We start from the raw sequence: 27965 nt of genomic DNA on the forward strand, positions 1-27965 counted from the left end.
TGTGCTGTGGGCCCCTTCATGGTGTGTCCAGGGGATGATGATGCAGGTGCCCCACGTAGGTGTGAAAAGGGCTACATGTTGCTGCCTTTTGAGGGGCATTCGGGAGGCAGGATCTGTAGGAACTGGTGATGGGTGGGACGCAGCACCTGGTGATGAAGGGGCTGTGTGTGGCCTGGGCGGTGGCAGTGGTGGCCGTTCAGGAAGGGGCTGCCAGGAGGCAGAGGGTCCCGGAGGCCGGGTGCTTCTCCAGGGAAGGTGCTGGTCGTTGGAACGCCTCTGGTGCTGGTCCTGTCGTCTGTGTACCCATCATCATGCCTTCTCTCCTGACTTTCCATAATCAAACCTGGACACCAGCTGAGGATATTCTGGAATCGGGGCATGCTTTGTGGCTCACACCAGGATCTTCCTGGCAGTTTGTGCTGATGGCGGTGCCTCCAGGTTCTCCCTTCTTATCTGGTCTCTGCAAAGTGCATGGAATTTTCACAGACACCCTTTAAGATTCGAAGTGACACTGAATGACTGATTCCAGTCATCAGGATGCTGTGAGCTGCAAAGCTGATCTGAGGATGCTTTGGTTTGCACAGGTATCAGCGTGGCTGCCGCTCTTTGGCTGCAAATCTGCAGCTCGTCACTCAGGGTCAGAGTGAGCAGAAGCCACTCATCCTGACCGAAGATGATGACGAAGATGACGACATCCCAGATGGAGTGGAGCGTGTGATAGGTGCGTGGGGTCTAAGCGGCGGCCTCCGCTCTTGGGCATCGTCGGGCCGAGTCCCCTCCACCCCAGGACCACACTTCCTTCTTCCCTTGCTGGTGCCAGCACTGTCTGGCCACCCGTCCCCTTCACCGAGTGCACGGTCGCTGCCCATGTTCTGGCTCCTGAACCCAGTCTCTTTCTGTGTGCCGTAGAAACCCTTTTTCCCACCGCCTCCCTACCTTCCTGACCTAGGCTGCTTGCTCTGGGTAGCTGGTGTCCTCAGGAAACAGTTCTCCCGGGAAATTGAGTTGGGGTCCCTGGGGCTCAGGTCTCTGGCTCCTTGGCCCCTAAACCCTGCTCAGTTCCTTATCTCAGGAGCCATTTCAAACTCCCTTAAACCACATTACACCTTACAGGGGTCTCCATCCACTGCCTTGTTCTCCTCCGGGGTCTCCTGCTGCACAGAGACAGTTAGGAGCCCCTCACGGCAGCCATCCTGGGACTGGCTCCTGTCCACACCCTGTCCTGCCCTCTTGCGACGGTTGGATAGGGTCTTCCCCGGACCCAGGCAGGGCCTCCTCATGTCCCCTCCCTGTGAGGCCCCCATCCTCCCATTATCTCCCAGCTTCCTGATGGGTGGGTGGGGCCGTGCTGCCTGTGCTGTGCCGCGCTCTGCTCACATCCCCTCTGCTCCCTCCAGGGCAGGTTTCTCCCCAGTCGTCCACACCCCACCTCGACCGTGACCATCAGGGCGCCTGCGGCACCGTTGCCAGCCCCGAGCCAGCATCCACTCTGGCCCTTCCCTTGACCTTTGCTTCTCAGAGCCCTCCCTGGTTGCGTGGTAGGCGCCCGCATCTGTGCTCTGAGTCCCGGGCGGGGCCCTGGGTCTGCCCCTTCCCCATGTCCATAGCCTACCCCAGGCTCGTTCCCGTCTCCCACCCCCTGCACGCAGTCCCCTCTGCCTGCATTCCAGCTGCTGTGCTGGCTCCAGACTGTCTCTCCACCCTCCCCTGTGGAGAACTCAGCGAGCTTCTCCATCAGGGTCTTCCCAGGGCTGCTTGGTGCCCTCGGGCCAAGGCTTCACCCCTGCTGGGGCTTGCAGGGCCCTCACCGTGTGACCCGACCCCTCCCCGCATCCTCTAGGCTTCTGTGTGGTTCTTAAAAGTTTAGCCTGCCGCCAAGGCCTGGTCCCTGGAAGAGACGTCTTCGTGCAGCCGCTGGCTGGGGGTTTTCTCTGGAAGATTCCCAGCCCACTTTGGTCACCCGTGAGCTGCAGGCCCTTCCCCGGCCTGGGTGGGGCCCTTGATGTTGGCCTTCACCTGGGGGCAGGCAGCTGCTCCCTGTTGCCTGCTTTAATGGGGTAGATCTGTTTCTTAGGAACAGAGAACTTAGGAACATGGCCGTATGTGATTATTTGAGAACGGAGAGAAGGAAATGTTCTTTTCCTGTCATTAAAATTAATATTGTTAATGTAATTCCCTTCAGCGTATGCACTGAGTAGTGTACAGGATGGGTCACCTTACAGCTGGGAAACTAGGAACTTTGTGTGGACTCTGTCGTGCATCACCTTCCTCTTCCTACAGAGCAGCTGCTGGTCGGGCTGAAGGACAAGGACACTGTCGTGCGGTGGTCTGCAGCCAAGGGGTAGGTGTCCGCAGCCGCAGAAGCACCCCGGGGAGTGGGCCGGCCTCTCTTGTGCGATTCAACAGCGACAAATACCCAACAGCTTTGGAGCGGCAGCGCGGCCCCCCCCGTGGCCCCCTCCAACATACGTGTGTTGCTTTACGTGTTGGCGTGAAGATGGTTCCCGAGGCGGAGCTTCAGGCTCCTCCGTCCTCCTGCCTCTGGCTGGCCCTGCCGGGTCACGAGCAGGCCAGGTTTACCTGTTTATCTTCAAAATGTTCCCTTGTTTTTCCACATCCTCATCACTGTGCTCGCCACCTGTTGTTCCCCACAGATGGGGGTCACGGCTCCTACAATGATGGTGCTCGGGGAAGAGCCCTCTGTTGTGGGGTGAGCAGGTGCCAGCCCCTCATTCACCCCTCACTAGCACCTGTCATACCTGTGGGGGTCGACATGCACCCCGGGCCTCAGTGGAGGTCGCGAGGCAGATCCAGCGGGGCCTGGCCTTGAGCACAACAGGTGGAGCCCTGGCCTGGAGGAGCCGGTGGCCCTCTGGGCTCGGGCTGTGCAGGGACAGCGATACACGTGAAGAAGATGCTGAAGTGTCGAGGAGGCCCCTGCTGTGGAGGAGAGGAGGCAGGTGCAGGGGCTGGCAGGTGCTGAGATGTCAGGGAGGTGCCTTCTGTGGAGGGGATGAGGCAGGTGCAGGGGCCAGCAGATGCTGGGGTTGGGGGAGGCCCCTGCTGTGGAGGGGATGAGGCAGGTGGAGGGGCCGGCAGGTGCTGGGGGTCGGGGAGGCCCCTGTTGTGGAGGGGATGAGGCAGGTGCAAGGGCTGGCAGGTGCTGGGGGGCAGAGAGAACCCTGCTGTGGAGGGGACGAGGCAGGTGGAGGGGCCGGCAGGTGCTGAGGTGTCAGGGAGGTCCCTGCTGTGGAGGGGACGAGGCAGGTGGAGGGACTGGCAGGTGCTGGGGGTCGGGCGGGGAGGTCCCTGCTGTGGAGGGGACAAGGCAGGTGCTGGGGGATGAGGCAGGTAGAGGGGCCGGCAGGTGCTGGGGGACGGGGAGGCTGGTTTTTGCCCTTGCTCTCGCGTGCGTCTGTGCTGGGTCCGTCCACACCGTGAGGTCTGGGAGGAGCTCCACAGCGCTGCAGGGCTCACATAGGCCTTTGTGTTGCTGTACACAGGGGACGGCTTTTCAGCCCAGAGCCTTGTCTGGTGGGGTGTGATGGGCCCACGCAGTGAGAGGCTGGGCAGGCCTTCCCAGTGTCCTTCCTGGAGGCCCCTGGCCAGGACGTTCCCCACGGAGCCATCTCCAGGGACTTGGACCCTGTGAGCCGGCCTCCATGTGGGGCCGTGAGCCCGTCACTTGGCCTGATGGGAGCCTGCACGGTCAGCATTTGGGGTGGCACAGAGGAAGCCCGGCTCCAGGAGGGAGGGTCAGGGTGAAGCCCTCAGTGTTTGCCCGCTGCCTCGGTGCCCTCAGCCATCACTGGTGGCCTGCAGTGTCTGCGTTACGGTGGTACCTGGTGACCTGCCCTGTGCCCCGTATGCTCACTCGTCTCCTTTGAAACTGGCTGCTTTGGATGTGTGCAGGCTCCTTTAACCTTCAGCTTGTTTTACCGCCGGGCTCCAGCAGGGAGTTGGCCCCTTCTCTCCTGGTCTCTGGAGGAAAGGATGGTTGTTCAGGCCGTTCACACGTGTCACGCATGCCCTTGGCGACAGGCTGGTGGTGCCCCTGATGGATTGCTGCGTTTCTCTTTCAGCATCGGTAGGATGGCTGGCAGGCTTCCCAGAGCCCTGGCGGATGACGTGGTCGGGTCTGTGCTGGACTGCTTCAGGTATGTGAGAAGAGCAGGGGAGGCGTGTGGGCCTGACCGTAAGCTGAGAAGCCTGGCTTTCCTTATATCCTTCCATGCTTGCTTTTCATTGAGCTGTGTGTCAGAACTCCAGAAGCTCTTTTCTCCCCCTTTTGAAGTTAAACTTGAGAACTCTTGTTATTTCTGGTGTGTTCCTTTTATCAACTCCATTTTATTTAAAAACCTTAAGGAAAAAGAGAGTCAGTTTAGACATACACCCATGTAGATGTTTGTTCTGAAAGGAAAAGCTCTATTGAGTGAGTTGGGGCTGCCCCGAGAGCTTTCTTTGGGAGGTTCAGGTCTGCCCCTCGCCTGCCCTTTAGCCACGTGTATCACTCAGACCTTAAAGTGAGGCCGGTGTGACCAAGGCCTGAGTTTGAAGTTGGATTTCATTTTAATGAAATGTGAGGCTTTGGGAGGCCAAAGTGGGAGGACGGCTTGAGCCTATGAATTCGAGACCAGCCTGGGCAATGAAGCGAAACCCCATCTCTACAGAGAGTTAAAAAATTAGCCGGACGTGGTTCCAGCTACTCGGGAGGCTGAGGTGGGAGGATCACTTGAGGCCAGGAGTTTGAGGCTTCATGAGCCATGATGGTGCCACTGCTGCACTCCAGACTGGGCAACAGAGTGAGACCTGGTCTCAAAACAAAACTGAGTATAGACAGCCACGTGTGCTGTGCTGCATTTGTCCTGTCAGCCTTCAGGGAGTTCTGGGTCTTGGGACCGTGTGGCTTGTGGGTGGTAGAGGTGTGGGCTGGGCTGTGCGGGTGGCAGGGCCTGGGGTTTCAGCCTGGGGCCTGCAAACCTGCCCTGGTGTGCTCACACGTGTGAGGCATCGATCTGTGACCTCCCCAGGGATTCTTTTGCTTGTGTAAACGTCTCTCCCAGTTTCAGCCGCCGAGGGTTGAGAGCAGGCGTCCAGCTTGCTCAGGACCCCACTTTTGCTTCTGTGAACGTCTCTCCCAGTTTCAGCAGCCGAGGGTTGAGAGCAGGCATCCAGCTTGTTCAGGACCCCAGGTGTGCTGTTGTTCTTCATTAGCCCAGACACCGTGGAGAAAGCTGTGCTGTCAGCACTTTGGAGGCTCCAGTTCGCGTTACCTGTCAGTCACCAGGGACAGCTCCGGAGCTGTGCACAAAGCCTTGTTTTCCTTCTGGAGCAGATTCCTTGTGCACTTAGCCTCCAGCCTGCTCAGTGAATTTCAGGAGCACAGGACACAATGTGTCAGATGTGGGTCATGTTTTTCAGAGCAGTGCGCATGCATGTGTGAGAAATACTCTTCCGGTGGAAACATTGCTAGCAGAAAGCATGCTCTTTATCGCAACTGCTTGACGGGAGGCAGGGGTTGGAGGGTGCTACGTGCTTGGCTTCTCGGTAGGCGACCTCCAGCCTTGTTTCAGGCGTGTCCCTGGAGCTCCTTTCTGGTGGTCGTGGTGGGCGTACGTCCTCCTGTCGCCTGGCGCCACCTGCGGCCTTCACAACAGTGTGGTGGGCTCCAGGCCGGGCCTGCCCGTGCCTGTCTGGACTTTGCCTCTCTCTGGCCGCAGGGCTGCCTGCCCGTCAGGCCTAGTGTGTCTCCTGAAACTCACTGTGTGTCTTTCCCTCCACAACGTGCAGCCTCTCTGGACGGTGTGTTCCTTACTCCAGCTCACCATCTTGATCTAGTTTCATTTTTCCTGGCTTGTTTAATCTTCAGGTGCATTTTTACCTTTATTTCTGTTATTTTAGTGTGCTCATTCCATTTTTGTAGCTAGGTTCTGGGACGGGGTGGCCTTTTTACTCTTGATTTCGCAGGGCCTTCATCCCAAAGTAGCTGCAGGGCCGTCGTCCCGAGTCCTCGCAGGATGCAGCTCTGGTCAGCGCTGCCTTCCTGTTCCCTGGGTGCTCAGCGTGTGATTGTCAACTGTGGCATAAAAAGGTGCAGCCTCAGAGCAGGATGTCTGAAGACACCAGGAAGCCAGGAGTTGCTGGGGCGTGGGGTGGCCCGCAGCCCTGCATGGTGGCTGCTCCAATCTTGTCCTTCCGTGGGACGTGTGGTGAGCTGCCACCCTCTTCTGAAACGGTTAGGAGAAAGGGCATTAATTATATTAACTGTAAGAACACCCGGCACCCAGGAGGGTTAACTTACTCCCCGCTCCTTTCCTGGGCTGGGTTATGCAATGAGTGGAGCTGCACCCATCCCCAGGGGTTCAGGATCTGTGTGTCTGGTGTGGCTGTCCCCCAAGCGTGCACGACTCCCTCAGGACCTGGGGCCCCCTCCCGTCTCCCATCACCAGCCCTGCAGCATTCCCAGGACCTAGGAAGTAGCACCAGACCCCAGGCTGTGGCAGAAGCAGGGTGCCTTGGAGAGGAGTGTGTCTGTGTCTGTGCCAACCCCACTGGGTTCTCCCGTGTGCAAACCAACTGAACCTGTGCCCGGGCCCAGCTGTGGGTCCTGCTGACTTGCCCGAGAGCGTCTTCTGAGACACTCGGTGTGGAGCGTCTGGAAGCCACGGCACTATGCTGTGTCCCCGCTTGCCCGCCGCCCGCTGCCCGCTGCCCCCACTCCGTGTCAGCAGGAGCCTCACCACGTGGGTTCCTTCGTAGGGTTTCACTGAGGTTTTGGACTGGGTGATGTGTTCGTTCAAAATTCAAACCGAGGGGAAGAAGACAGTCTCCCCAGACCCTGGAGCCCCCCTGCAGGTGACCCGGGGTGCCCGTTCCTCATCCCTCCGGGAACTGATGCAGGTGTGAGCAGGTGGATACAGAGGTTTTCTTGTTTGTTTTTGAGATGGAGTCTTGCTCTGTCGCCAGGCTGGAGTGCAGTAGCGCGGTCTCGGCTCACTGCAAGCTCCGCCTCCTGGGTTCAAGCCATTCCCCTGCTGCAGCCTCCCAAGTAGCTGGGACTACAGGCGCCCACCACCACGCCCAGCTAATTTTTTGTATTTAGTAGAGACGGGGTTTCACCATGTTGGCCAGTCGGGTCTCCATCTCCTGACCTTGTGGTCTGCCTGCCTCGGCCTCCCAAAGTGCTGGGATGACAGGCTGAGCCACTGCGCCCGGCTGTTTTGTTTTTAGAGGTGGGGTCTTACTCTGTTGCTCAGGCACCATGACAGCTCACTGCAGCCTCTACCTCTTAAGTTCAAGTGATCCCCCTGCCTCAGCCTCCGGAGTAGCTGGGACTACAGGTGTGCAACACCACACCTGGCTAATTATTTTATTTTATTTTTGTAGAGATCTAGTCTTGAACTCCTGGCCTCAAGCAATCCTCTTGCCTCAGTTTCCCAAAGTGCTGGGACTGTAGGCCTGAGCCCTGTACCTGGCTAAAATTGTCTCTTTCATTTTAAACAGATAATGGCTTACTTGTCACACTTTTCCACCAAACGCATCTTTGAGGTCATTTTACATTAGTGCTGTTCCCCTTGCTCTTGATGATCTGAGACCCGTGTACCTGCGACACTCTTTGCCTGCCTTCTTTTTCTCTCTCTTCCTCTCCCGCTCGTCCGCCCACTCATAGCTTCCACTGTTTTCTGTTGTCTTCCCTCCTCTGAGACCCTCCTGTGCTCCCAGGAGTGCCTTAAGCTTGGATCTGAGGGCAGGAACTCACCCCGGCTGCTTGGCTTCTCCCTGTGCCCCTGGTGTCCATGGACAGAGTCCCCTTTCCGGTTCGACTGTGCCGTGGTGGTGCTGGGCCTCTCAGGCGAGCCTGATGGACGGACGGCACCCCCTGGACCCTGCCGCCCTCGCCACCGTGCCACAGTGAACACGTGTCGGATTTAGAAGTAGACATTGGCCTGACGGGCATTTGTTTTGGTATTTTTAAGTCACGGTAACCTTGGTATTTTGTCAAGTTCATTCAGATGTTAACTAAATCTTTGTGAAAGGTGTGAAGCATCTTTTTCCAATGAAAACCCTAAAGGACGCAAGTGCTGATGTGAAAATATGCAAGGGCCCATGGAGCCTCTGGGCAGACAGTAAACATCTGGAACTTGGACGAAGTTTAACTGTGATTGTGTCAGTCGGTGACAGTGAGCTCTGAGGAGCAGCTGGTGGAAGCTGGTGTCTGTCTCCGCCCCTCCTCTCCTCTGGGCCGGGCATGCAGGAGGCGAGGCAGCCGCCAGGTGGATGTGCACTCTCCAATTTTCCTAAGTATTCTTGTCCATATTGATTGCCAGCTAGTCATACAGTTTAGTGGGTTTTCCTAAACATTTATTTGCTGTCAAATCAATTTAATTAGAATCAGGAGAGCTTCTGAACCACCCCAGAGAAATTAGTACATATAAAATATTATGACTTGATCGATGGCCATTGCAATTGTTCATTAAGAGTTCATATTTCAAATACTGTGAAAAATCTTGCAATGCCAGTTCATTATTCTAGCTTTTAATTCTGAGTTTGACTAAACAGTGGGGTGTCATTTAAAGAAGGTCTTCCTGCTCCCTTTTCTACTGACGTCTTCCTGTGCTAGGATTCCTGTTTTAAGTTCCTACTTTTCTGAAGTGTCTCATTTCTTTCTATGGGAGCATGGGTGTTGCCCGTACTTGGAGCGACACCGCTGTGGTAGGAAAACCCCACCTGGGACGACACGGACAGGACGGTCTCTTTGTTTGGGGACTGACCAGGACTTGTCCTCACTCTCGGGAGATCTGAAGAGGCCCTGGGGTGCGCACGGCTGTTGTCTTCGTACTCAGTCGCAGTGTGTTATTTCTTCAGCCAACTGATTATTTGTTTTTTTATTTTGAGACGGAGTCTCGCTCTGTCACCCAGGCTGGAGTGCAGTGGCGCGATCTCAGCTCACTGCAACCTCCGCCTCCCCAGTTCAAGCGATTCTCCTGCCTCAGCCTCCCGAGTAGCTGGGATTATAGGTGTGAGCCGCTGTGCCCAGCCTTGATACTTCAAAAACTTAGGAATGGGTTTTAGTGAGCCTTACGTGAGCCTTACAGGCACGGGATATGGACCTGCCAGGCTGTGCTCCTTGCCATGCTGTGGGCTTTGAACCAAAAGCTGACACGTGGGCTGTGGTCTCAGGATCTTTGTTGCTCTCAGTTTCCAGGAGACTGACAAGGCATGGCATGGGGGATGTCTGGCGCTGGCGGAGCTGGGCAGGAGAGGCCTGTTGCTGCCGTCTCGCCTCGTGGATGGTGAGTAGCTGAAGCACAGTCAGTTGCTGTCTGTGGCAGGCTGCAGCCCTTCGTCTGAACCCATCTCCGCGGTGTGGCCCTGCTGCAGGCGTGCACAGAAGAGCTTGAGAACAAGGTCTGTCCACCTTTTTCTCGCATTGGCCTTCGTAATTTCCTAATTGCCTCTTTTTCCTGCTGTGAAATTTTAATGCCACAGATTACCCTGTGTAGCTGGTTTTGGAGGGCCACGAATCCTTGTAATGTCTGATTTTCTTACTCCCCAAAACCAGTTTTCATTCTTGAGGGACATTGTTGCCCCTTAAGGACACATGCAGTGGCACCTGCTTCAGTTGTAGAACCAGGTACCCCTGGCAGCATCCTGGGTCACCTGGAGTGACACGGTGCTCCCTGGAGATGAGGCTCACGCCAGCATGAAACCAGGGTGGGAACTGGGGTGGAGGGCCAGGGGAGCTCTGCAGTGGCCAGCAGTGGGGTGGGGACAGAGGGCACAGCATGGCAGACGCAGAGGCACTGCCCCAGACCAGCTGTTGTGCCGTGGCCACACGCAGTGCTGTCTGTGTTTGGTGGAGAGAGTCCCTGGGTGTGGCTGGCAGTGCCCTCTGAGGGCAGGAAGGAAAGGATGTCTGTACAGGATAGAGTGGGGCCCATCCTGAGAGGGCCCCACCACGGAGACTTGATTCTGTCCAAAATAAAGACACCTGAGATGTGGTGGCCTCGCGTCTTCCCAGTGTGGAGCTGTGGTGGCGTCTGAAGTGACCGCTTTGCACTTGGCATTGTGATGTATGGGGAGAGCTTTTAGAGCCTGCAGTTCTTTTTTTTAATGTCTCTGCTTATTTTTTTTCAGACTTCTTTTATTTTTAGGCCTTTTTATTGAGATCTAATTTACATACCATAAAATGCACTCATTTAAGTGTACAGTTAAGTGGTTTTTGTATATTTACAGAGTTGCACAACTATTGCCATAATTTAATTTTTGAACATTTTCATTGCCTCCAAAGGAAACCCTGTGTTTAAGAACTCACTTTCCACTCTCCCCAGCACCCCTGCCCTGGCAGCCACATCTCCAGTGTCTCTGTGAGTTTGTCTTTTATAGACATTTCATAACAGTGGAACCTACAACGTGTGATCTTTGGTGTCTGAATTCTTCCACTGAGTTCCTCTGTGTCGTAGCCTGTGGAGTGCCTCCTTCCTTCCTGTGGCAGAGCCTCGTCCTGCATGTAAATGCACCACACGCCACGTTTTGTCCATCCTGTTCATCAGCTGATGGACAGACATCTGGTTGTTTCCACCTTTCGCTGTTAGGTTACCGCTGCCGTGAACATTGTGTACACGTTTTTGAGTGGATGTTGGGTATAGACCTAGAAGAAATGCTGGGTCATACGTTAACTCCATGTTTAACTTTCTAAGAACCTGCCAAACTTTTTCCAAAATGATTGCACGGTTTTACATTCCTGCCTGTAGTGTATGAGGGTTCTGTTTCTCTGATCCTCACCAACACTTGTTTTTATCTTTTTTTTTTTTTGGATGGGGTTTCACTTTGTTGCCCAGGCTGGAGTGCGGTGATACAATCTCTGCTCACTGTAATCTCCGCCTTCCGGGACCTGGCGATCCTCCCACCTCAGCCTCCTGAGTAGCTGGGACCACTGGTGCGCACCACCACACCAGGTTATTTTTAGTTTTGTTAGAGACGGGGCTTCACCACATTGCCCAGGCTGGTCTTGAAGTCCTCAGCTCAAGCAGTCCACCCGCCTTGGCCTCCCAGAGTGTGGGGAATACAGGCGTGAGCCACCACACTTGCCCCCTGCTTCTTTAAAAAAAAGAAAAAAGCTGTCCTAGTGAGTGTGAAGTGCCACCTTGTTGTGCTTTTCATTTGCTTTTCCCCAACGACTGATAACACTGAGCATATTCTGTGTTTGCCCATTTGCATGTCTTCTTTGGAGAAATGTCTGTTCAAGTTCTTTACTCATTTTAAAAATTATTTTTTTAATTATTGTTGTAAGTAAGAGTTTTTTTATGTATTCTGGGTATAAGTCTCTTATTGGATATATGATTTGCAAATCTTTTATTGCATTCCATGGTTGCCTTTTCACTTTCTATTGATTGATTGACAGAGTCTCGCTCCGTTGCCCAGGCTAGAGTGCAGCGGCCCCATCACAGCTCGCTGCCACCTTGATCTCCTGGGCTCAAGCCATATTCCCACCTTAGCTTCCCAAGTAGTTGGGACTACAGGGGTGCACCACCATGCCTGGCAAATTTTTTTTCTTTTTTTGAGACAGGATCTCATTCCCATCGCCCAGGTTGGAGTGCAGTGGCGTGATCTCAGCTCACTGCAGCCTCCACCTCTCAGGCTCAGGTGGTCCGCCTACCTCAGTCCCCTAAGTAGCTGGGGCTACAGGTACGTGCCGCCATTCCCAGCTGATTTTTGTATTCTTTGTAGAGGTGGGGTTTTCCCATGTTGTCCGGGCTGGTCTCAAACTCCTGAGCTCAAGCGATTCCCGCTCCCCCCACCCCGCCTCAGCCTTCCAAAGTGCTAGGATTATAAGCGTGAGCCACTGCACCTGGCCTCCATGCCTGGCTAATTAAAAAATTTTTTTGTAGAGATGGGGGTCTCACTATGTGGCCCAGGCTCGTCTCGAACTTCTGGCCTCCAGTGATCCTCCTGCCTCAGCCTCCCAAAGTGCTGGGATTGTAGGCTGTACCTGGTGTGTTTTCAGTTTCTTTGATGGTGATATTTGACCCAGGTTTTAAATTTTAATGAAGTCCAGCTCATCCGTTTTTTCTTTCTTGTGTTTCTGGTGTCAGAGCTAAGAAATCATTGCTGACCCCAGAACCATGAAGTTGTGGTTTCATGTAAGGTTTTGTTCCATCTGAAGTGAGTGACTCGTAATGTTTATTTGTGATACTAGACGTGTGTGAGGGTGTGTGTGTGAATGTGTAGCCGGGATGGAATGAAGTCCCTGCCTGTGGGGAGCCAGCTCCAGGTTCACTCGAAGGAGACAAGAGACTCTACTGGTTTGTGTGTGTGTTCTGTCGTGTCTTATGGCAACACCCACTGACCCCAGGCAGCGAGAGAGAGAGGATATGGGTGTTGGCATCATAAAGGAAAAGGGTAAAGCTATTGTTCAGAAACTGATATGTGATGTGGAGTACACTGGCCTGTGACCTCCGCATGGTTGGCTGGCCCCTTCTGCCTGGTGGTGCCCTCCATGTGAGCCGAACCCTCTTTGCAGCCCCCATTCTGTAGCTGGTGGAGCATGGAGAAGCTGTGCTGTCTCTGGGCAGGGCAAGGGGTCTTTCAGGCAGGGGTGAAAGAGATCCCGTCTTGGGGCTGACTCAGGAGGTGACAGGGCTAACATTCAATGAGCATTTGCAGCATACTTCGTATGTTTTTGTTTCAGACCTCACGCCATTCCTCCGAGAGCCGTCTTGTTTATATAAAGCTGTAGTTGGGAGCCACGTGTGGTGGCGGTGCCTGTAGTCCTAGCCTCTTGGGAGGCCAAGGCAGGAGGATCACTTGAGCCTAGGAATTTGAGACCAGCCTGGGCAACATAGTGAGACCCCATCTCTAAACAAACACACACACACACACACACACACACACACACACACACACACACACACACGGCAGCTGCGGGAGCCAGGAAGTCTTTCAGGAGTCACGGCTCATGCTCAGCCCTTCGGCCTCCTCCATGTCACACGGCTGAGCTGTCCCTGCACCTCCTTGTCTCCTTGGAGAGTTACTGTGGTTCTCTGTCAGTTTAGTTTGAAAAGTGAAAACAGGCTGGGCACGGCAGCTCACGCCTGTAATCCCAGCACTTTGGGAGGCTGAGGCGGGGGGATCACCTGAGGCCAGGAGTTCGAGACCAGCCTGGCCAACATGGTGAAACCCCGTCTCTACTAAAAATACAAGGATGTGGTGGTGCATGCCTGTAATCCCAGCTACTCGGGAGGCTGAGGCAGAAGAATCGCTTGAACCTAGGAGGCGGAGGTTGCAGTGAACCGATATCGCACCACTGCACTCCAGCCTGGGTGACAGAGCAAGATCCTGTCTCAAAAAAAAAAAAAAAAAAAAAAAGAAAACAAATGCTTGGCAAATAAATGTTGTAGAAAGACCCAATATAGATGAGCATGTTTGATGACTAAAGCTTTTGTTTGTCTTAGAGGAAATGTGGAGCTTCATTGGTGCATGCTAAAGGAGGAAGAAGTAAAACTAGGGAAGTCAGGTGGGCAGGCAGTGATGCGATGTTTGCCTTGAAGGCACCCTGGGTCTTTTTGCCCTTAGTCCTCTGAATAGGGGAACTCTGCCTGTTGGACTCAGGAAAAAAGCATCGCATTTTCTTTGGGTTACTTTTTAGGGAATCCTGCCGATTCCTCTCCACACACACACACACACACACACACACACACACACACACACACACACACAGTCTCCATCTGTTGTGCTGTAAGCCTATTTCTTGGTCTCTGACTCTGTGCACACCACCACGCCCAGCTAATTTTTTAAAGAAATTCAAAAGCAGCCTGGGCAACAAAATGAGATCCTGTTTCTACAAAAATTGTTTTAAAAAGGTAGTTGGGTGCAGTCCCAGCTACTCAGGAGGTTGAGGTGGGAGAATTGCTTGAGCCCAGGAGATTGAGGCTGCAGTGAGCCGTGATCACACCGCTGCACTCAAGCGATCCTCCTGCCTTGGCCTGTGGACAGTGGGCCGTGTTCTTTTTCTCTTCGCGTCATCACCTCTGTTTGAGGACTACTGTTAAAGGGCTACTTGGTCTTTGTTTTAGGTGATTCAAATTCCAGGACTTTTCTGGAGTGGTCCTGGCGTAGGTCCTTTCACCTTTTTTGTGGCTCCTCTTTGAACCCCTCTGTTGTTATGGCAGGAGGAGGTGGGCACTCCTCACCATGAGTAAGCTCATATAACGTTTGTGAACCCTTACAGTTTCCTCTGTTGGATACAAGGATCACAGGTGGGGGGATGCATTTGGTTTAACTTTACCTTTTTTTTTTTTTCTTTTTTTGAGAAAGAGTCTTGCTCTGTTGCCCAGGCTGAAGTGCAGTGGCGCCCTCTTGGCTCATTGCCAGCTCCATCTCCCAGGTTCAAGTGATTCTCATGGCTCAGCCTCCTGAGTAGCTGGGATTACAGGCGCCTGCCACCATGCCCAGCTAATTTTTTTACTTTTAGTAGAGACCAGATTTCTCCATGTTGGCCAGGCTGGTCTCGAACTCCTGACCTCAAGTGATCTGCCTGCCTCAGCCTCCCAAAGTGCTGGGATTACAGGCGTGAGGCACTGTGCCCAGCCAACTGTACTACTTTGATAAAATGTATACATGTGCTCCTAATTATGCATTTTGTGGTTTTCATCAGTATTTTGCTTCTTGAAAAATGTCAAGTGTTCTGATCTCTTTGGACATTTTGTATGAACCCTGTTTCCCTTGCTATCCTTATTGATTGGGAATTGTGCATATTGGTTTGGGTAATAATAAGTAGCATTTGGTGTTTTTCTGAGCTTCTTGGATGTGTAGATTCAGGTCATTCATCAAACGGGAAGTTTTCAGTCATTGTTTCTTCGGGTATTTTTCTGCCCCTCTCCTCTCCCTGTGGGACTCTTGTTACGTGAATACACATGTTGGTACGCTTGATGGTGCCCTGTGAGTCTCTTAGGTTCTGCACTCATTTCAGCTCTTGAGTCCTCAGTTCCAGAATTTCTCTTTAGTTTCTCTTTTAATAATTTCTTTTTGAGACAGGGTCTTGCTCTGTTGCCCAGGCTGGAGTGCAGTGGTGGTATCACAGCTTACTGCAGCCTCAACCTCCCAGGCCCAAGCAGTTCTCCTGCCTCAGCCTCCTGAGTAGCTGAGACCACAGGCCTGCTGCACTGAAAAAAAAATTGTAGAAACAGGATCTCGCTTTATTGTCCAGGCTGCTTTCAAATTCCTGGACTCGAGTGATCTTCCTGCCTTGGCCTCTCAGAGTGCTGGGATTGTAGGAGTGAGCTGCTGTGCCCAGCCTCTTTTTATAATTTCTGTCCCTTTATCAACATTCCATGTTAGTTTAAATGTTGTTCTTTTGGTCTCCTTTAGTTCTTTGTCCACAGTTTTCTTGAGATCTGTGAGCATATTTAAAGCAGTTGATTTAAAGTCTTTTTCTAAGACTGAGCACAGTGGCTCACACTTGCTTCCCAGCACTTAACCTTTGCTTTAAAGCCTAAAAAGGAAGAAATCTTTGCATATGTGTTTCCCAAATAACAGATTTGAGGGCTGTGTTGCTGACGTAGGTCTGTTTATACACACTGTGTGGCCAAAGCAGGTCTCTGTTAAATTAGCATCTACAAAGCTTTTCTCATGCTTCCCTCAAATTTAGGAAGCTCCCTGTGCAATCTTCGGGCTGGGGTTCTTCACTGCCCTCTCAAGGAGGCCTACCCTTTCCCCCAGAAGGTGCAGTCTGTCACCCCGTGTCCTATAAAGTGTAATTGTCTGGTGTCTCACAGCCGTAGAGAAGCCCCTTCTAACCTTCCTGCAACTTTACTGCTAGGAGGCTCAAGGTCCCTGTGAACCTGCACCAGGTAGTAAGCCCTGCATGTCGGAAATACAGGCTGCCTAACTCTTATCTAAGGTGATGTTTTGAGAAAATTTTTAAGTGTTTAATAAATTTTATAAATTTTGAAAAAATTTTAATAAACATTTAATTTTTATAAGTTTATATAAATGTTATAAATTTTGAAAAGTGTATAAAGTTGCATTGGAGCACACGCTCTCAGCGTTCACCGAAGACGTACAAGAAGTGTCTTACGATGATGTTGCTGCAGCTGCGTTGGGGTCTTGTTAAAAGCACCATTCAGTAGATTAATTCCCACCTGTGGACTATGTTTTCTGGCTTCCAAAACTAACTGTCATGTTTTTCTCTTTGGATGATGAAAACTCTGCACGTCCTTCCTACAACAAATGCAATTGGCGCCCACTGCCCTTGGCAGTGGAGGTGAGGACACAGCGTTTCTGTGATGGTGAAGGGGACAGGGTTTGGAGGGAGATTCAGACATTAAACAAGGAAACAAGGGAGCGATTTCAGAGAACGGATAAAATCGTTAAGAAAATACAAAAGGGTGGTGAGATCCTCAGTGATGGGGCCAACCAGTGACTTGAATAAGACTTGGGGAAGACCTCCTGGGGCAACATTTACACTGAGAGCTTCTAGCGTGAAGGAGCCGAGCAGGATGGACTCCTGACCGCAGCGTCTCAAAGAGGAACGAAGGCTCGCATGAGCTGGATGGCCGAGAGAGCCGAAGAGTGGGCACAGAAAAGCGCCTGGGGGCCAGATCCTAGAGGGGCTTCAGGAGCACAGTGAGGGGTTTGGAAATTATTCGACATAAAGTCGGATACTGGGGAATACACGGGAGCACAGTGGAAAGGAAGAGCGAGGCCATCTGGGAGCCGCCACAGTGTTCGGAGTGAGACCAGAGCTGTGACGAAGGAGAAAAGGAAATACTTATGCTGCATGTAGGATTCTGAACTCAACGACTTTGCTGTTCTATTCAGTGAAAGAGAGTGAGATAGTAAGAAGGTCAGAGAGTGACATGTTGGCGCCTTCCACATAGAAATGGTCTACAAAGTTATGGGTTGGATGAGTTCGCACAGGAGGGAGTGAGAGATGAGGAAGGTGAATGAGTGGAAAAGCTCGGACCGGGTTCCCAGGCTCATTGGCATGGGGAGGTGGAGAAAAGGGGAGGAAGCCGCTGACATGGAAGGAAGGAAACCCGCAGAGGCTTCTTCAGAAGGGATATTTTATAGGAGAGGAGTCCGATTCTGAGAGGGGGAAGGGATGGAGGACCAGAGTTTCCTCACAGGCTCTGGAGCACAGAGGTGGATGGTGAATTCCAGGAGAGCAGCTCTAGCTGAGGTCTAGGGACAGGGCGCTCCCTCCCTGGTAGAGCCGTTGGGGCTCAGTGCCGAGGCTGGCTCAGGCTCCTGTGGGGGGCCCTGCTGTCTGTCCAGCCCTGGCTGTGGCCTGGCCTGACCCTGCTGCCCGCCGCAGGCCTGTGTACCTCAGTTCCCAGGTGATCAAGGGGGCCTGGGAGAGGTCGGCTCCGAGCATGTCCTGACATGGCCCCAGTGTCCAGTTCCCTGCCTGTTTTTGTTGGCTTGTTTAATCTTGGTAGGCTTTTAAGCTTTCAGGTTTTCAGGAAAATGAAAAGCATGAGACGTCTTTAACTTTGTACGTGGACCGATTGTTCTTTTTTTGTGTTAATGGTGTTTTTTCCTTGTGTGAACGTGTGTGTTTCGTGTTGCACTCCACCCTGCTCTCCCTCCCTCCCTCCCTATAGAACGTGGCATTTTGGCTGAATGTTAACACTGGTGGGGGTAGACAGCAGTGGGCCCCTGTTAAGACTGCTTACAAAGGGTGTTCTCGGCATCTTCTCTTACATGTGAATTCAAGGATCCTTTATTTATTTTCAGCTTTATTGGTACACAGTTTGTCTACCATATAATTCACTCATTTAAAATATATAATTCCATGGTTTTTAGAATATTCTATTATTACTTAGAAAATTGTGGTAAAATATGTATAACAAATTTGCTCTTTTAATTGTTAAGCATATTAATCCAGTGGCATTAATTACACTCTCACTTTTGTACAACCATCACCATTGTCTGGTTCCAAAACTTCTCATCACCCCGCATTAAGAAGTCACTCGCCCCTGATTCTCTTTCCTTCAACCCTTTGTAACTCTGGTCTACTTTCTGCTTGTAAAAGGACTTTGCCTGTTGTAGAGACCTTGTACAAGTGGAATTGGACGATATTTGGCCTTTCATGTCTGGCTTATTTTATTTAGCATCATGTTTTCAAGGTTAATCTGCATTGTACCATGTATCAGAATTTTCTTTCTTTTAAAGGCTGAATAATATTTCATTATATGGACATACCATGTATTTATTTTATTTTTACTTTTTTTTTTTTTTTTTTGAGACAGAGTCTTGCTTAGTCGTCCACGCTGGAGTGCAGTGGTGTGACCTCAGCTCACTGCAAGCTCCGCCTCCTGCGTTCACGCCATTCTCCTGCCTCAACCTCCTGAGTAGCTGGGACTACAGGCACCCACCACCAAGCCCGGCTAATTTGTTTTGTATTTTTAGTAGAGATGGAGTTTTACCATGTTAGCCAGGATGGTCTCGATCTCCTGACCTCATAATCCACCCGCCTTGGCCTCTCAAAGTCCTGGGATTACAGGCGTGAGCCACCACGCCCGACCCATATACTTATTTTTTAAAATGGGATGTCACTGTATTGTCCAGGCTGGAGTGCAGTGGCTATTCACAGGCCCAATCATAGTACACTACAGCTTCCAACCCCTGGGCTTGAGCGACCCTCCCACCTCAGCCTCCTGAATAGCTGTGATTGCGGGTGTGCACCACCACACCTGGCCATATTTTCACGATCCATTCATTTTTCAGTGGACACTTGGGTTGTTCCCACCTTTTGGGTATTATGAATAATGCTGCTGTGGACATGGATACAAGAACTTGTTTGAGACCCCTTTTTTTAGTTCCTTTGGGTATATACCCAGAAGTGGAATTAGTGGGTCTTGTGGTAATTCTATGTTCAACTTTTTGAGAGCTTACTACTTTTTGTATGTAAAAATTACAAGTGTTTAGTTCTTAAGTTGGGTCATGCATAAATGCAGAAACGTAGTGTAGTTAAAAAATAAGTCTTGAAATGTCCCTCTCTGACAGCTTTGAAGAGAGTAGTGGTTCTCCCAGCACACAGCTTGAGATCTGAGAACGGGCAGACTGCCTCCTCAAGTGGGTCCCTGACCCCCGAGCAGCCTAACTGGGAGGCATCCCCCAGTGGGGGCGGACTGACACCTCACACGGCCGGGAACTCCTCTGAGACACAAATTCCAGAGGAACAATCAGGCAGCAGCATTTGCGGTTCACCAATATCTGCTGTTCTGCAGCTACCGCTGCTGAAACCCAGACAAACAGGGTCTGGAGTGGACCTCTAGCAAACTCCAACAGACCTGCAGCTGAGGGTCCTGTCTGTTAGAAGGAAAACTAACAAACAGAAAGGACATACACACCAAAACCCCATCTGTATGTCACCATCATCAAAGACCAAAGGTAGATAAAACCACAAAGATGGGAAAAAAACAGAGCAGAAAAACTGGAAACTCTAAAAAGCAGAGCGCCTCTCCTCCTCCAAAGGAATGCAGCTCCTCACCAGCAACGGAACAAAGCTGGATGGAGAATGACTTTGACGAGTTGAGAGAAGAAGGCTTCAGACGATCAAACTACTCTGAGCTACAGGAGGAAATTCGAACCAATGGCAAAGAAGTTAAAAGCTTTGAAAAAAAATTAGATGAATGGATAACTAGAATAACCAATGCAGAGAAGTCCTTAAAGGACCTGATGGAGCTGAAAGCCAAGGCATTAGAACTACATGACGAATGCAGAAGCCTCAGGAGCCGATGTGATCAACTGGAAGAAAGGGTATCAGCGATGGAAGATGAAATGAATGAAATGAAGCGAGAAAAGAAGTTTAGAGAAAAAATAAAAAGAAATGAACAAAGCCTCCAAGAAATATGGGACTATGTGAAAAGACCAAACCTACGTCTGATTGGTACACCTGAAAGTGACGGGGAGAATGGAACCAAGTTGGAAAACACTCTGCAGGATATTATCCAGGAGAACTTCCCCAACCTAGGAAGGCAGGCCAACATTCAGATTCAGGAAATACAGAGAACGCCACAAAGATACTCCTCGAGAAGAGCAACTTCAAGACACATAATTGTCAGATTCACCAAAGTTGAAATGAAGGAAAAAATGTTAAGGGTGGCCAGAGAGAAAGGTCAGGTTACCCACAAAGGGAAGCCCATCGGACTAACAGCTGATCTCTCGGTAGAAACTCTACAAGCCAGAAGAGAGTGGGGGCCAATATTCAACATTCTTAAAGAAAAGAATTTTCAACCCAGAATTTCATATCCAGCCAAACTAAGCTTCATAAGTGAAGGAGAAATAAAATACTTTACAGACAAGCAAATGCTGAGAGATTTTGTCACCACCAGGACTGCCCTAAAAGAGCTCCTGAAGGAAGCACTAAACATGGAAAGGAACAACTGGTACCAGCCACTGCAAAAACATGCCAAATTGTAAAGACCATCAAGGCTGGGAAGAAACTGCATCAACTAACGAGCAAAATAACCAGCTAACATCATAATGACAGGATCAAATTCACACATAACAATACTAACCTTAAATGTAAATGGGCTAAATGCTCCAATTAAAAGACACAGACTGGCAAATTGGATAAAGAGTCAAGACCCATCAGTGTGCTGTATTCAGGAAACCCATCTCATGTGCAGAGACACACATAGGCACAAAATAAAGGGATGGAGGAAGATCTGCCAAGCAAATGGAAAACAAAAAAAGGCAGGGATTGCAATCCTAGTCTCTGATAAAACAGACTTTAAACCAACAAAGATCAAAAGAGACAGAAGGCCATTACATAATGGTAAAGGCTTCAATTCAACAAGAAGAGCTAACTATCCTAAATATATATGCACCCAATACAGGAGCACCCAGATTCATAAAGCAAGTCCTTAGTGACCTACAAAGAGACTTAAGACTCCCACACAATAATATTGGGAGACTTTAACACCCCACTGTCAACATTAGACAGATCAACGAGACAGGAAGTTAACAAGGATACCCAGGAATTGAACTCAGCTCTGCACCAAGCAGACCTATTAGACATCTACAGAATTCTCCACCCCAAATCAACAAATCAATCAGCATCACACCTACTCCAAAATTGACCACATAGTTGGAAGTAAAGCACTCCTCAGCAAATGTAAAAGAACGGAAATTATAACAAACTGTCTCTCAGACCACAGTGCAATCAAACTAGAACTCAGGATTAAGAAACTCACTCAAAACGGCTCAACTACATGGAAACTGAACAACCTGCTCCTGAATGACTACTGGGTATATAACGAAATGAAGGCAGAAATAAAGATGTTCTTTGAAACCAACGAGAACGAAGACACAACATACCAGAATCTCTGGGACACATTCAAAGCAGTGTGTAGAGGGAAATTTATAGCACTAAATGCCCACAAGAGAAAGCAGGAAAGATCTAAAATTGACACCCTAACATCACAATTAAAAGAACTAGAAAAGCAAGAGCAAACACATTCAAAAGCTAGCAGAAGGCAAGAAATAACTAAGATCAGAGCAGAACTGAAGGAAATAGACACACAAAAAACACTTCAAAAAATTAATGAATCCAGGAGCTGGTTTTTTGAAAAGATCAACAAAATTGATAGACTGCTATCAAGACTAATAAAGAAGAAAAGAGAGAAGAATCAAATAGACACAATAAAAAATGATAAAGGGGATATCACCACTGATCCCACAGAAATACAAACCACCATCAGAGAATACTATAAACACCTGTACGCAAATAAACTAGAAAATCTAGAAGAAATGGATAAATTCTTTGACACATACATCCTCCCAAGACTAAACCAAGAAGAAGTTGAATCTCTGAATAGACTAATAAGAGGCTCTGAAATTGAGGCAATAATCAATAGCTTACCAACCAAAAAAAGTCGAGGATCAGATGGATTCACAGCCGAATTCTACCAGAGGTACAAAGAGGAGCTGGTACCATTCCTTCTGAAACTATTCCAAGCAAGAGAAAAAAAGGGAATCCTCCCTAACTCATTTTATGAGGCCAGCATCATCCTGATACCAAAGCCTGGCAGAGACACAACCAAAAAAGAGAGTTTTAGACCAATATCCTTGATGAACATCGATGCAAAAATCCTCAGTAAAATACTGGCAAACCGAATCCAGCAGCACATCAAAAAGCTTATCCACCATGATCAAGTGGGCTTCATCCCTGGGATGCAAGGCTGGTTCAACATATGCAAATCAATAAATGTAATCCAGCATATAAACAGAACCAAAGACAAAAACCTCATGATTCTCTCAATAGATGCAGAAAAGGCCTTTGACAAAATTCAACAACCCTTCATGCTAAAAACTCTCAATAAATTAGGTATTGATGGGACGTATCTCAAAATAATAAGAGCTATCTACGACAAACCCACAGCCAATATCATACTGAATGGGCAAAAACTGGAAGCATTCCCTTTGAAAACTGGCACAAGACAGGGATGCCCTCTCTCACCACTCCTGTTCAACATAGTGTTGGAAGTTCTGGCCAGAGCAGTCAGGCAGGAGAAGGAAATAAAGGGTATTCAATTAGGAAAAGAGGAAGTCAAATTGTCCCTGTTTGCAGATGACATGATTGTATATCAAGAAAACCCCATTGTCTCAGCCCAAAATCTCCTCAAGCTGATATGCAACTTCAGCAAAGTCTCAGGATACAAAATCAATGTATAAAATCAATGTACAAAAATCACAAGCATTCTTATACACCAATAACAGACAAAAGGAGAGCCAAATCATGAGTGAACTCCCATTCACAATTGCTTCAAAGAGAATAAAATACCTAGGAATCCAACTTACAAGGGATGCGAAGGACCTCTTCAAGGAGAACTCCAAACCACTTCTCAGTGAAATAAAAGAGGATACAAACAAATGGAAGAACATTCCATGCTCATGGGTAGGAAGAATCAATATCGTGAAAATGGCCATACTGCCCAAGGTAATTTATAGATTCAATGCCATCCCCATCAAGCTACCAATGACTTTCTTCACAGAATTGGAAAAAACTACTTTAAAGTTCATATGGAACCAAAAAAGAGCCCACATCGCCAAGTCATTCCTAAGCCAAAAGAACAAAGCTGGAGGCATCACGCTACCTGACTTCAAACTATACTACAAGGCTACAGTAACCAAAACAGCATGGTACTGGTACCAAAACAGAGACATAGACCAATGGAACAGAACAGAGCCCTCAGAAATGATGCCACATATCTACAACTATCTGATCTTTGACAAACCTGACAAAAACAAGCAATGGGGAAAGGATTCCCTATTTAATAAATGGTGCTGGGAAAACTGGCTAGCCATATGTAGAAAGCTGAAACTGGATCCCTTCCTTACACCTTATACAAAAATTAATTCAAGATGGATTAAAGACTTAAATGTTAGACCTAAAACCATAAAAACCCTAGAAGAAAACCTAGGCAATACCATTCAGGACATAGGCATGGGCAAGGACTTAATGTCTAAAACACCAAAAGCAATGGCAACAAAAGCCACAATTGACAAATGGGATCTAATTAAAGAGCTTCTGACAGCAAAAGAAACTACCATCAGAGTGAACAGGCAACCTACAGAATGGGAGAAAGTTTTTGCAACCTACTTATCTGACAGAGGACTGATATCCAGAATCTACAATGAACTCCAACAAATTTACAAGAAAAAAACAACCCCATCAAAAAGTGGGTGAAGGATATGGACAGACACTTCTCAAAAGAAAACATTTATGCAGCCAAAAAACACATGAAAAAATGCTCATCATCACTGGCCATCAGAGAAATGCAAATCAAAACCAGAATGAGATACCATCTCACACCAGTTAGAATGGTGATCATTAAAAAGTCAGGAAACAACAGGTGCTAGAGAGGATGTGGAGAAATAGGAACACTTTTACACTGTTGGTGGGACTGTAAACTAGTTCAACCATTGTGGAAGTCAGTGTGGCGATTCCTCAGGGATCTAGAACTAGAAATACCATTTGACCCAGCCATCCCATTACTGGGTATATACTCAAAGGATTATAAATCATGCTGCTATAAAGACACATGCACACGTATGTTTATTGCGGCACTATTCGCAATAGCAAAGACTTGGAACCAACCTAAATGTCCAACAATGATAGACTGGATTAAGAAAATGTGGCACATATACACCATGGAATACTATGCAGCCAGAAAAAATGATGAGTTCATGTCCTTTGTAGGGACATGGATGAAACTGGAAACCATCATTCTCAGCAAAATATCGCAAGGACAAAAAACCAAACACCGCATGTTCTCAGTCATAGGTGGGAATGGAACAATGAGAACACATGGACACAAGAAGGGGAACATCACGCTCCGGGGACTGTTGTGGGATGGGGGGAGGAGGGAGAGACAGCATTAGGAGATATACCTAATGTTAAATGACGAGTTAATGGGTGCAGCACACCAACATGGCACATGTATACATATGTAAGAAACCTGCACGTTGTGCACATGTACCCTAAAACTATAATAATACTTAAAAAAAAAATTTAAAGCAATAGATTCATAGAAAAAGATGTTGAGTTAAAATTTTGGGTGGAGATGGTAACTTCCGGGAGGGCAGTGCAAAGTCTATTTAAAAAAAAAAAAAAGTCTTTTTGTTTTTTTTTTTTGCTATAAAGCTCTAGGAATCGATTTTGCTTTTAGAGATAGACACAAAGGGCTTATCCTGGTTGCAGTGGGTGAGCTATTGGAGATGACCTTTGGAGGAATTGTGTCGGAGTGTAGAGTTTTCATAGTACAGCTCGCCATGCATCAGGCACATGTAGCCTGTGCCACAACCATTGTGCCTGGGTGGGGTTCCCCATGCTGCCCTGTTGCAGGAGGATGCCCAGCTGCCCCTGTTTCTCCCTATTTGTCATTTAAAATGATTCCTGGTGCTTTTTGGTGAGCGATCAAACGATGTTCTCAGAATCTTTGGGCCCTGGACAATGGAGGGCTGTGTTCTTGGGGGTGTGATGTCAGAGCTCCTTGTCTGCAGGGGTGTGAGGCTTTGGGTCCTGAGTGTGGACCGCGACATGTGATGTCTTGTCACTGCTCCCTGCACGGCTGTTTAGTTTCTGGAAAGCTGGAGGTATAATATTTTTGTTCTTTGCCAAAACATACTGGTGTATATAACCAGAAGTGCCCAGGTGAGCAACTCAGCACTGCGTCTGTGTTTATGGTTCTGCGTCTGACCGTGTGCCTTTTGGGCTGGTGTAGTGGTTGTCTGAGGTGGGTGCGCGACAGGGCTGGGGGACCTGCTGGTGTCCTTGCTGCTGCTTTAGGGACAGCTTGATACCCCTTGGAATTGTGACAAACTCTGTATCCCTCTTACAAGTTTTATAGAACTCTAACCAGTTGCAAATAACTATTTGCCATCCCGAGTATTGTCATTTTAAAATAAAACTATTTCACGAGTTAATGGGTGCAGCAAAACAACATGGCACATGGATACATATGTAACAAACCTGCACATTGTGCACATGTACCCTAAAACCTAAACTATAATAATAAAAAAAAAAGAAAATTGATGTTCAAAAAAAAAAAAATAAAATAAAACTATTGCATCACTCATCTAAATAAATCCAGGAAATCGAGGTAGAATAATCTAACATTCTTCATTAAAACATTTACAGGGCTGGGTGCCGTGTCTCACATCTGTACTCTCAGGACTTTGGGAGGCTGAGGTGGGAGGATCAGTTGAGCTCAGGGAGGTTGAGGCTGCAGTGAGCTGTGATCACACCACTGTACTCCAGCCTGGGCCAGTGAGCGAGACCCTGTCTAAAAAACAATTTCATAGGCAAGTTTTTCTCTCACAGAAATTTTATTCTTCCTTTTTCTTCTTAAGCCCATATTTCCATTTACTTTTTTCCCAGAGCATTTTACCCTAATGTAATGTATTTCTGTGCCTAAGAATCTTCATTGATCTATCATTTATCTGCAACAAAAGAAAATCACATGAACGTAAACTTCAACTTTTGCATTTTGTGTGGCCATAAGATGCTAGTTATTTGTTTGTTTTTTCCACAGGTGTTCATGACTTTATTTTTTTATTATTTTTTAAATTTAAGTTTTAAGATGCTAGTTATTTAGAAGTTTTTCTAGATTGGGTTTTAAAAAATTATTAGTACAGAGTTGACCAAAACAACATAAAATAGCATATTGTTGAAATTTAGCTCTTAATAAGATAGCTGTTTAGTTTGAGTTGTCTTTTGATGGGTCAAGCTTTTTTTGTTTTTATTTTTTGAGATGATTCTTGTCCTGTCAGCCAGGCTGGAGTGAAGCGGTGCGATCTGGGCTCACTGCAGCCTTGACCTCCTGGGCTCAAGCCATCCTCCTGCCTCAGCCTGTCAAGTTGCTGGGACTACAGGCAAACACCACATTGCTCAGCTAATTATTGTATTTTTTGTAGGGATGGGGTCTCCCTATATTGCCCAGACTGGTCTTGAACTCCTTGGCTCAAGCAGTCCTCTCACCTCAGCCTCCCAAAGTGCTGGGATTACGGGTGTGTGCCACCATGCCTGGCCATGAGCCATGCTTTTAACCAGAATAAGGTAAGGTTCTGCAACAGTTTTTACTTTTTATTTTTATTTTTTTTTTGAGAAAGTGTCTCACTGTCACCCAGGCTGGAGTGCAGTAGTGTGATCATGGCTCACTACAACCTCTGTCTCCCAGGCTCAGGCCATCCTCCTGCCTCAGCCTCCCGAGTAGCTGGGACCGCAGGCATGTGCCACCATACCTGGCTAACTATTTTTAGTAGAGACGGGGTTTTTCCATGTTGCCCAGGCGGGTCTCAAACTCCTGACCTCAAGCAATCCATCCGCTTTGGCCTCTCAATGTGCTGGGATGACAGGTGTGAGCCACTACGCCCGGCCCCTATTTTTACTTTCAGTTTTAAGTACTAAGAAGTCTTATTCATTCAAGTCTCATTCAAGTGGCTAGGAATGGCAGAAATTTTGCTTTAGCAGTGTTGGTGTTTCAACTTTTTCCAAGCTCACGCCTGACCTCTGTGCTCCATCACTGAGCAGCTTCGGTAGGGTGGCCTCAGTCCTGTGAAGTGATGCGTTGACAGCCACCTGCATGGGGAAGCATTTCCCAGTCACTGGAGCAGTTCCCATTGTAGCGTCCACTGCATGGTTTCCAGTGTGTTGGGTGAGAGGCTGCCTTTCTTGAAAAGTGAGAGAAAGGACTGTTGTGAGAGGGGACATGGGGATGGAGAAACCCTTTCTCAAGCAGAGCCTTAGGGGCTGAGGCTCCGGAAGTGTACGCTCCTAAAGCACTCTGAAGCCTGAGGACCCCATGGATGGCCTTTGAGTAGCCCCAGGGGTGCTTTGCACATGCCTGTACTTGAGCACTGATTTAAACCCATGTGCACACATGCACGCTCACACACTCATGCACAGATGAAGTGCATACACACGTACGTGTGCACATCGACACATGCACGTTGACACGTGTACACCCAATTGAATGTGCACACCCACCCCCACAGATAGCACACGTGCACACCCATACAATCACGTGTGCCCACCCCCACTACGTGTACACCCCCCCGCAGATATGCACACACGCACACCCACAGGATCGAATGCGCACACACCCACAGATAGCACACGCACACCCACACGATTGAATGCACACCCCCCCACAGATATGTATGTATGCACACCCAATCGAACGTGCACACACCTGCAGAGATGCACATCTCTGCATACTCACACAATTGAATGCGCACCCCCCACAGATATGCACACGTGCACACCCACACAATGGAATGCGCACACACACCCGCAGATGCACAAGCACACACCCACACACACCCGCACACATGCACACACGCACACATCCACACGATCAAATGTGCACACACATCTGAGACATGCACAGACACCCACACGCACTCGTAGACATGCACACCCACATGGGTGAATGTGCACACACACTCCC

At 49.0% G+C, this 27965-nt stretch overlaps 1 protein-coding gene across 4 annotated transcripts in view; it reads left to right on the forward strand.

Moving 5' to 3' along the window:
- TBCD (tubulin folding cofactor D) overlaps positions 1 to 27965 on the forward strand; it is a 186900-nt gene that overhangs the window by 51938 nt on the left and 106997 nt on the right. For all 4 annotated transcript variants that reach the window (XM_030828266.1, XM_030828268.1, XM_003281647.4 and 1 more), the window contains 4 exons: positions 585 to 721; positions 2281 to 2341; positions 4083 to 4157; positions 9199 to 9293. In XM_030828266.1, coding sequence (XP_030684126.1) covers positions 585 to 721; positions 2281 to 2341; positions 4083 to 4157; positions 9199 to 9293 — 368 coding nt within the window. The remainder of the gene's footprint in view (positions 1 to 584; positions 722 to 2280; positions 2342 to 4082; positions 4158 to 9198; positions 9294 to 27965) is intronic.

Source organism: Nomascus leucogenys, chromosome 14 (genome assembly GCF_006542625.1).
Source record: "Nomascus leucogenys isolate Asia chromosome 14, Asia_NLE_v1, whole genome shotgun sequence".
NCBI lineage: Eukaryota > Metazoa > Chordata > Mammalia > Primates > Hylobatidae > Nomascus > Nomascus leucogenys.